The sequence below is a fragment of the Pyxicephalus adspersus genome, chromosome 9, assembly GCF_032062135.1.
Source record: "Pyxicephalus adspersus chromosome 9, UCB_Pads_2.0, whole genome shotgun sequence".
Taxonomy (NCBI): domain Eukaryota; kingdom Metazoa; phylum Chordata; class Amphibia; order Anura; family Pyxicephalidae; genus Pyxicephalus; species Pyxicephalus adspersus.
In genome coordinates this window covers 56,948,139-56,958,731 of record NC_092866.1, presented here as the reverse complement: position 1 = coordinate 56,958,731, position 10,593 = coordinate 56,948,139, and the positions used below count along the sequence as shown (strand labels likewise).

Genomic DNA, 10,593 nt, shown 5'->3' with positions numbered 1-10,593 from the left:
TTTGAGTCACCCACTGTTTTTTGCAGTATAAACTGGTCACTAGTTCTGATCAGATAGTTCCACTCAGAGACCGTTTAGACCATAGTTTGGAATATTAGCAATCGCCGCTAAATTCTTCCTTTCAATATCCTGTGAGTGGAAAATATATTTTAAGAATGTGTCTGTTTTCTCAGCTCAATTAGAAGTGAAAAGCACAGAAAAATGGATTCAGACCGGCTCATGCTGCCCAAGGTTCCTAAATTTGTCTATGGAAACAATTTAATTAGAATGGGTGGATTGATCACATATTAATTCCTGCAGTGTGGAATAGTCAGGCATTGCTTTCTGCAGAATATTTATTTCCAAAATTTATTTCCGCAGTGTTTATTGGCCACCCATTGGCATCTGCAATGTAATATAGTCATCCATTGCTTTCCACATAGATCAGCCCTAGGATAATATAGCTGTATAAATGCTGGTGTGTGATCCCAAAATATTTCTAATGCACTGGGAAGATATTCAGTGCTGATTTTAAGTCCAAACCCATTTGCATTGAAGGTTACACATCCTAGTTTTTGCACTGTAGACTGCTTACAGATTTTGCAACCTATAGTAAAGCATTACTGTGCAGATCACTGCTCGTAAACACTTATTTGGGGATTTTTTTTCTTGCTAACAGTAATTGTTCCTGCAACATTTGTGACTTTTTTACCCTCCCACCCCCCTCTGAAAACATTCCCAGTATACTTGTATCTCATGGTAAAAATGTGAGCACTTACTCATCCATAATTCATACAGTAAATGTTTGAACTTTTATCAATTATTCTAGAAACACTATTGACCATGACTAAATTGTGATTTTTGCAAACCCATGCCTTCCCAGTAGGATTTTAGATTTTTTTCTGAATGCCCTGGATACACACTGAGTGTGAAGTCAGTTAAAGGCTGAAGCATGAAAAACAACAATGTGAGAATTGTGAAGCTCAGATAAATGTTTGCTGAATTTTCATAGAAAGAACTTTTTTGCTGTAGTATTACACTGATGCCAATGTAGATGCTGCCCTCATGAGGCCGATGTGAGAAATGAAACTATTATCTCTATATGTAACCTTTCTATTGTACTAATACAATGCAATATATTTGCATTACATGACCTCAGCTCAGTGCAGCACCTGTTGCACCATCAAATTAAGAGAAGAGCCCCTCTCAGTTCAATGGGGTGTCTCTGAAACACCTTTAAAAAAATGCATCTTCAATTTTCAGCACTTTACAATCTTGCTAGGCAATCACCAACCCTGGGAAATGTTGTAAATCAGTGGGTCTCAATGGGTGGGTCTGGTTTTGAGGGGTTCTTCAAGTGTAGTAGTTTTTGCTTGCAATAGAATATTATCAATGCATGTAGCACATTAAAGCAAATCGAAGAGTTAAGTAGGCTATGCACATACTTTCCTACAGTAAAATCAATGGTAGGGTTGCAGTGGAGCTACCACTTCCTCACACCTGTGAACCTACATGTAGGGACTCACCCATATGGAATGAATGGGGGCAATAGCCTGTGACTGAGCACTGCCATCTGCTGTCCACTGTCAAAGTTTAATAACATCCAGCACAGTATTTGGGATTGACTAACAGCTTGCAGATGCCAAAAGCCAGCCAGGGACTGCTGTTGTAATCATCCAAAGAAAGAAAAGCGCAGGCATTGGAATGATAAAAAAAAGTGCCTGCATTGTGGTATCCCCAGAAACTAATAATTGCATAAGTGTCTGTAAGAACAAATTGCCACTGAACTGGTACTATCATTCTATGGCATCTATGTGTTAAATGAGTGGCAGCAACTGGGAGGCTCGGGGCTCTATGGGGTGCATTGAACTAGGAGGGCTTTAGGAGAGGGAGGAAGCTGAAGGGCACTTAGGGAGGTTAAGTGGTTCTTTGGGGCTTAAGGGGATGATTAAAACTCTGGGGCTTCTCCCCTATTCTCCATGTACTCACATGGCCTAATTTACAATACAGCACCCATCTGGTAATGAAGGCAAATTTTCCTTTGTCATATTTCCTTTGTCATTTAACAGACAGAAAGAAGGGGAGTTCACACACCCCAGCTAAGAAAATGGTCCTTTCTTCAGTGGGCGCCCTTTATCCCTGCTCTTATTCTTCCCATAGTAAACTGCTATTAGGATAATGGTCCCCCCAGCAGCTTTTGTGGTCCCAGCTCTGCTTCACCATGGATGTCACCCCTGTAAGTCATCAGGCCGTACCAGGGAGCATGTAGCCTAATTTAAAACATGGAGACTCTGGGTAAAAACACCCACATTCCCAGATATGCAATCATAGTGAACCTTCATAATTTAAACCTTAGAAACACATTGAAAGCAATTGGCTCCCAAGAGTGGCTGATTTTGTAGCCATATAGCCAGATTTAAAGATTGTACTGCATGAGATTGTCTATTCTAATATCTGTGCTTTTATTGCAGTGTCCACTTTACTCTGATAAAAAATAAGCTACATCAGCAAGGGGTGCAGGAAACATCTTTTGTTAATTATTCATTTTATTGCCCTGCAGCGTCGGCCCAACAAGTCATTTTCCTTGCAGCAATAAAGATGAGGATAGCTGCATTCAATATGAGGGCAGCGGTCTATCTCTAGCAACCTGCCACAACTGCTGTGATTTAATCTCATGCTTGTTGCTGAATGCAGAAGTAAGCTTGAAGCTTTTATCAAGTTTGTGCTGCACCATTTCCTCTCACTTCCTATTCCTGTGGCAAGTGTAAAATTTCAGATTTTTCATCATTTTCTCTTTTTGTGACAATGATCCACCAAGATAAACAGTGAGGACTAAAATCTCTGCAGCAGGGACAGCAATAAAAACAGAAGTGGTGCCATGATGACTATGGACACTCTTCTGCATATTATTCCAGCATTATATAAAAGCATTTGATACATGTCACGCAAATGTGAATCAATTCAAATCAAAAAGATTTTATTACATAAAATCAGCAGGACAATTCAAAACTATAATATACATTTTAGCCACTAGAAGAGAATGTGCAAATCTGCCAAAATGTGCAAATATGCTGTGAAGGCTCAGTTGACTAGAAGGTAAGCAAAAGTAGGTTTTGCTACAAAAAAAATGCTGGCTCCATGCTGATTACCTTCTGTGAATCACTGACATGGAACAAGCATACATTTCAGCACTTCCGACTTCAGCCCGACTTTATTTGCTGCGTATTTTAAAGCCACAGGATAAATATGACTGCCAGGCAACTAGCACTCCCAGAAAATGTCAGCAATGGGAACCCACATATTACTTTTTCCAAGAAAAACACTGACTTCTGTAATGGAAAAAAGAGAGAAGACTTGCGATTGGAGTGCCAACGTGATCATGGCTTTAGATGGGTAAAAATGGCAGCTATAACTCCAATGCTTGCCTTCAAAAAGGAGCTATCTTCTGCAGTACCTCTTCTTCACCACAAGGTGGCCTTGCTTTTTTGAGTTTAATGATGCCCAATTTTCATACAACCCAGAAGGATGAGCACATACTGTGCATGCGGGGGGTCAAAGACCTATCCCCTATAGGGGCACCCCATGGCACCCTTCATTTAGAGTGTACCCATGCTTATGGCATCTGTGTTGTTCTTTGTATCAGTAAGGACTGTTCAGCTTAGGGAAGAGAGAGCCCTGCTGCACCATGTGAGTTGTCTATAGACTGCGGAAAAGGTGATATCATCTCAGATTGAGGTGACAGGTCCACTTTATGGAGACATCAGGAGTCTATTAGACCCCAGCACTGTCTTCAAATAAATTACTGACAAGCAGAACTCAAATTTTTTACCTTTTTTGGGCAAGGGCAGCCAAAATTTGCCTACCTCTGCTCCGCCATCTTGAATATCTACCCTAACCGCTGTTGGTGCTTGGGGGATTATGTGGAAAATAGTTATCCCTCACACTTTACGGTTACGCAGGTGTCCAATCACAGATCTCTATTTTTAATTTACATAAAAAGGTAGACAACCCTCTTGGGGGGAGGTTAAAACCCCTTTTTTTCTTTTTTGAAGCCTTTTCCCTTTTGTCTTCATTGTGGTGGTGATAAAGACAGAATGGGAGTGCCGATCCTCCTAGGATACTTACGGTACGTCACGATTCCCAGGAGGCTTTTGGCTGCTCCTTTTGTGCATACCCGGTCTTGGGCATTTTCCTTAATGGGGAAAAAAAATGCCGATCCCACGAATGCGCAGTGAGATCTGCACTCTTTTTTTCCTATTTATTGCAAGCTACATTACCTGATCTCGCATCTGCGCAGTGCAAGATCAGGTGACGTAGGTGAAAGTAAGAAAGAAATGGCGGCAACCAGCACTTTCCCTGTTCCGGGGTGAAGACAGATAACCGGGACCCCATCCAGGAAACCTCTGCACGGATTGAGGGATCTGCAGAAGTTGAGTGAGTGCGTTTTTTTTCTTTTAGTTTAGTTTAGTTCCACTTTAAAGGCAATGAACAGAACTCCTAGCTGTTTCTAGGCTAGGCTATGTCAGCCATTGGGATGGACAGTTGGGCTCCCATGGCCATTTATGGTTGTCGTGGTGCCCTGAGCCTCCTCCATGGACCGTTTTTAACAGTTATACAGAGCTAGATGGGTCAATCGCTGGGATTCTGACAGCTACATTTTGCAGGTCAGTGATGGAATGCTGGGATTTTAAAAAATGCAGGAACACGTGTTCATTCTTAATGGCACCCCAATGCAAATTCACATTCATTGATTAGTAGCTAAGGTTAGCTGACAGTAAAATCTTTGAAGGAGCTGGGTGCTGGTTTACTTTCCGGGGTTCAGAATGCCAGTGTGGGTAGATCCAAGGAGTCCTGGCCTGCCTGGTTGTAGTTCTGGGGGTGCAGCATGCTCACCCACGAGGACCCTAAAACATAATTCTTAAAAAGAAATTGACGAGAACAGAGTGGCTGCAAACAATAACATAATGCTGTAAAAAATCATATTCTGCTTTAATAACACTGTATAATGCCATGCACAGTGGGTTCAGCTGTACGTATTAGATTGAAATTTATCCAAGACGGAGTTTGTGGAAAATTCTAAAGTTCTTTAGTTTGCAGACTTTGCAAACATCAATAATAATGGAGAAAGTTAAAGTGGTTGTCATGGTAACAACCAACCCTAATCTATTGTTCAACATGCAAACTGCTTCCTGAATACTGGGTTTTATAGGTGGTACCGCCCCTAACAACCATCAGCCAATAGGAACATTTTTCTTTGTATATGTTAGCACCTATCTGGTTTATCCAAGCCACAGAAAATGCGCTATAAACATCCTGAAATGGCTGTAAACATTTGGGTTTTTTTAACCTAAGTAAAGATGTAGATATCACAAAGTAGAGGGCTTCACCCCCGGATCAAAGCCATGTATAAAACATGCCTGTTGATCTGTCTAACAACTTCCTATATGAGGTGACAACTCATAGTCAACAGCACTAAAATCCTGACTAGGGTTGTCAGCCCTGCCCAGCTGAAATTCAAAATAGCTCCCCTTCTCCTCATCTTCATTAAAGGAAGGAATTGTTTTGTAGTCCAGCAGAGGACTACAAAGCATTTAGTTATCGGTAATACAAAAATTAAACATTAAATGTGACCATTGTTCATTTGGCTTGTTTTTAATTCTCTCAGGTTGTCTTGAGGCTTTCAGCTTCGTAATAACTATGAGTAAGGTAAACTTAAGGAGCAGCTTAGAGGCGTCCGACTCAGACGAGGCCTGCGCTATAGCTATGGCGGCTTGCTCCTTAAATTCTTCTGATGAGTTCTCCAGCTCTTCCATAGACAGCCCAGATGGAACCCCCCTGCTGAAATACACATTTAGGTGTCCCCTATGCCTCATGGCACTGCAGGATCCGCTACAGGCACCATGTGGACATCGCTTCTGTAAGGCCTGCATTCTACAGTCCATAAGGTGGGTTGTCACTCTGCTCTTTAGCTCACTTGTCAGTTCTTCCTCTGCCATATTTAGGCCTCCCATAGATATTGCATGCTATGTTTGTAAAGGTTTTCTTGCTTTGGCTTTAGTATGTTCTGAGCCTCTGACCTGGACAAGTCTGACAACAAAGAATCTTCACTTTTCAATTACCGTGTATACTCCAAGTATAAATCAAGATTTAAAAAAAAAATCATATTGGAAACAGAAGCTCAGCTTATACCCAGGTCACACCACTGGATGTCACTGTGTCCTCATGTAACGTGTACAATAAACTCTAAGATATTATTGGACTGTTTTAATACATTTTACCCGAGCATACATCGCCATCTACTGGTTGTCAACAATTATGCATAAAAGGTTGTTTAGGAGTAAGCGAGCCATCATAACCAATACAACAGTACAAAATACTATCTTGTAAAAAATAGGGGAAAAATACAGACTGAGCCCATGTAAGTTTTCCCTTTTAATAATTAAAAGGATACATATGTGTATTCACATTATTTTAGCGGTGATTGTTATTATATTAGCAGTGACGTCCGAGTTTTGTGCCCTGGGTTAATACTCGAGTCATTGTATTTTCTTGTTTTTTCAGGTAAAAAAAGTTACCATAGTTTATATTTGTTTATATTCAAGTACTATTTGCTGTAATATCCAGCATTGCCAACCAAAACAGCCAGGCATCCAGCATTTTCATAAGGTTGGTGCCAATGGCTGTCAATGCCTTAAAGTATATCTTTAAAACAGAAAGGCTTACAACTTTTATTTGTTTCTGAACATGGGGGGAAATCCAAAATTGTTGAGGTGTCATCAGAATGACAATAAAGGCAGAGTTTGCAAACTAAGACACTCATGGCAAATAAGAGTCTAATACTTTCACTTTGCAAAGATTCCTTCTTACTTCCTGATTCTGTCCTGATTCCTGTTTCTGGAGGGTAAACTTTGTAACACCCTGATCTTTATTACTTGCAGTTTCTATTTCAAGAACCTAGAGCATAGATATGTCTTATCAAAGGAGTATCTATGCATTGGGCCTGATTATTAAAGCTTTCCAGGTCTGGAAAAGACAGATTTTCATCAATTAACCTGGGTGATCCAGCACATTTAATTCTTAGATTGTAAGCTCTTCTGGGCAGGGTCTTCTCCTCCTCTTGTGTCAGTTTTTATCTGTCATTTGCAACACCTATTTAATGTACAGCACTACGTAATATGTTGTCACTCTATATATATCTGCTTGCAGCCTCTACTGATATAGTCTTCCTATTAAGCTGAGGTTAGGCACTGGCTACATCACCGGTCACTAACCTAAAAATGGGGTCATGGATGACTCTTTAATAAATAAATGCAGCAGTTTTAATACTTTTGCACAACAGTACTTTTTACTTTTTTAGAAAGTGGGATTTGGATGACAGAGAAAGATGCATCCAGTTTTGGAGTAGGCTATGGCATTTGCTTTCTATGTGCCTGTGACCTTTGCTGGAGATATACAAGAAATGTGTGGAAAACAGCTTACTTTACTGCCCTATAACATTCCATACCCCTCCCTGAAGCTTTGAGAGGAAGCAGGTGAAATAAATGGCTTTCCATAGTTTCCATTATCCTGCTTGTTTTCCATTAGGCATTTCAGAAGCTGTTTGATCATCGACCTTCCCTGCCACACATATTATTACTGTTGATTCTGCTAGCCAAATTATCTCCCCTCTCTTACTTTTTCCTGCACATCCTGTTATTATGAATTTGCGTATAGATTTTAAAACCCGGTTTCCTGGCTTAGTGACATTTTCAGGTTCCCTAGCAGTAATGATATCACTTATGTTATGCATATGATATCCTACTGGGAGTCATTTAAGGTAAATCATTTTCTTACAATTTTGTTTTTGGGAGGTGTAGGTTTAATAGATATTGGCAGTGGTAAACCATGCAAGATACCAGTACACCTAGGAACAATCCAGGTTGGTTTATATTCTTTTATTCAGCATGGCAGCATCACAGTTTTAATTCATTGGAGCTTTGTAGAACAAGTCCATAGCATTACAAAAAATAAACACTTACCACTAGGTCAAACAAGGGAACCATATTGGGTTCCCCAAAAATATTGGATACACATGTACCTTTTTAGTGTTCTGTTGACAGCGTATACAGGCACCTTGGAATGGTGTGCAACATTCTCATATATTTGTAAAGATATGTGATAATGCCTCTGTTTTTAATAAAATTAGAAATGGCATGTAATACCTTTTCCCTTTGTGATGTATGTATTTATGAACTTATATGAGAATATAAATGCCAGAAACTTTCTAAATCTCTGCACAACTTATCTGCACCATATGAAGTTTGCAAATTAAGTGATTCCCTGTGTATGCCTTGCCTTTCAGAGACGACGGGCCAAATTGCCCCTTGGATAACAGTTCTGTCTCAGAAAACGAGCTATTCCCGGTTAACTACTTTGCCAAGAGAGAAGACTTTTTATTTATGGAGAAATTTTCCAATCAAGACTACTTGGCCGAGGTGGAGCTGACGAACCTCAAGGTAAGCATAATGCTTAGACTGTTGGGCAAGAGTCACAGAGGTCAGAAGATAGTGATTTAGAAAGCTGATATCCATATTTAGACTATTATCGCTTGTTTTAAATATTATTAGGTCAAAGGTATTCTTTTGACCTAATTATGTTGGGTCCCCTCGAAGAACCAAAACATTTGTGTCTTCCATAAAGTAGTCTCATAAATGTAATATTCACTTTTCTTGTGTTCCCAAGAAATACCATCTCACTGAATGAGGTACAACTCACTACTGGAGGTGCAGCAGTATGTTCCAATAATATTGGAGGTTCCTTTGAGTTTGGGTGGTTTTGACCATTGCTGGCCTTTGGGAAGAATGTCACAGATAACCAAAAGGGTCACGAGTGACAAATTTACTGACCTGAGAGTCACATATTGCTCAAGGAATCCCTAGCAGCCTCTGCAAGAACCTGGTTCAGAAACTGGACCCTCTTCTTCCACTTACTCTAAATTAAAGTTTATTACCATTATTGTGAAGAAGGGGGTATATCCCCTTCATCTTTAATGTTAAAACTGCTGGTTTCAATAAAATACAATAAACTCTTTAATTAAGAAGAATTTCATGATAATTCTCCTTTACTTTTGTAGAGTCCTACAGATGGCAAAAACTAACCCACTGCTGGATCTAAAGGAAAACCTAAGAAAAGATGACGAAAATACTTTGCCTTCCACTGAAGACCGGAAGACTTATCAGTCTACTATCTAGGGGAATTTTAAAAACTTTAGTTTTGTTAGTTTTTAATCTTAACAATTAAAGTTTATTTTTAATGTGTGTGTTAAAAATCATGGTCTTAGTCCCTTAGTCAAATAATTCCTTTATTTTTATACTTGGGAGCTGCAGGACACCATGCCGGTCATAGTGTTCCTGTGGTTGTATCCTTGCCAAAAACCCAGGGAGGCTTTTGGGGTTTTTATGGTGCTTATGGTCTTCTGAAACAGCCTCAGCCTTCTTTTCCAAAAGAAAGAATGGGACAGAGTAGTTACATGACTAAAAAAAAAAAAAGTTTCTTTTTTTGATGAAAATGCCTTGTGTGCATAATATTTTATCATTTCCATTTCCACACACCTGAACTGCGGCTGGACTATGGGGATTAAAATATTTTCAAAAAACTGTAAAACAGACCTGTAGCTTCAGGGGACTAGCAGGATCACCAGGTTTATCTGTAGTTACTGTGGAGGAATTCTTATAGGTTTACAATAGAGGCAATGAAGGTGAATCTCAGCACTATTCTCCCTCCCCCCTTCATGTGCTTACATTGGTGGTCAGAACGCTAATAGCAAACCAAGTCGCTGCCAGGAGGGAATGCAGAATGAGCTCAGCAAATAAAATAAATAAAAACTTTCTGTTGTAAAATTGACAATAACTTAATCCACGATGCCAGCAGCTATAGAGATCAATAAGTATTTGCTTTTTCTTAACATAAATATTTCCATAGCTCAACCACAATTCTACAGTACCATGCTTGATCTAAATTCAAAGTGCTATATTGTTTTTATTAACCTACAGATATAATTTCCTGTCCAAGTCTAACACACATTGTGGATGTATTTTCAAATACTGGTTAATTTTATTGTGTTAATAAACTTTTTTAAAATTGGTCCAATATTTTTGTGATAGACCTGTAAAGATCACCTAATATCAGATATTATTTTATAGTAAACTCATGGGGTAAGTTAAAGATAAATTACTCCACAATGCATACAGTACATAAGTCAGTTGACGGTCTTTGGAATTATTAGAAAATTCATTAAATTTCCCTTGCCTGCCCACATTTTTACTGTAGAGATAAAGCAAGGGGAAGGGCTAATGGCAGAATGCAAAGTATGCCAACCCAAAATGTATTCAATGCCCTAGAACTGGTGAGCAATACACTATGGCCAGATATGGGACAAATAGTGATGTGATGATGGTTTACGGATTAAATTTTAAACAAAAAATGCTGACTTGACAATACAGAGGTGGAGAATCTTCCAAGTCCATGTGTCTCAATTGCAGTAATTCATTCTCCACCAGGGAGAATAAAGTGAAGAGTCACTTGGAGTACAAATAGGCAATTGATAAAAAATGTGGGCAACAAAGAATTAATTGT

General features: G+C 39.3%; 1 protein-coding gene across 2 annotated transcripts; it reads left to right on the top strand.

Moving 5' to 3' along the window:
• Positions 1-4,554: 4,554 nt before the first annotated feature.
• LOC140338643 (TNF receptor-associated factor 6-B-like) lies at positions 4,555-9,286 on the top strand. 2 transcript variants are annotated; one of them, XM_072422928.1, is made up of 4 exons: positions 4,555-4,643; positions 5,645-5,924; positions 8,321-8,514; positions 9,092-9,286. In XM_072422928.1, exons 2-4 carry the CDS (start codon positions 5,677-5,679, stop codon positions 9,130-9,132), a joined length of 483 nt encoding a protein of 160 aa, XP_072279029.1. In that variant the 5' UTR covers positions 4,555-4,643; positions 5,645-5,676; the 3' UTR covers positions 9,133-9,286. The 2 variants fall into 2 exon arrangements, with proteins under 2 accessions (XP_072279029.1, XP_072279030.1); XM_072422929.1 differs by having other exon boundaries at positions 4,560-4,643; positions 8,321-8,474.
• The last annotated feature ends 1,307 nt before the right edge of the window (positions 9,287-10,593 follow it).

What these genes read in the sequence shown, in the direction of transcription:
- LOC140338643 (XM_072422928.1), top strand. Translation starts at nt 5,677, where the DNA reads ATGAGTAAGGTAAACTTAAGGAGCAGCTTAGAGGCGTCCGACTCAGAC. An exon ending in TGCATTCTACAGTCCATAAG is followed by an intron (nt 5,925 to 8,320) that starts GTGGGTTGTCAC and finishes CTTGCCTTTCAG; the next exon opens with AGACGACGGGCCAAATTGCC. An exon ending in GTTGGGCAAGAGTCACAGAG is followed by an intron (nt 8,515 to 9,091) that starts GTCAGAAGATAG and finishes TTACTTTTGTAG; the next exon opens with AGTCCTACAGATGGCAAAAA.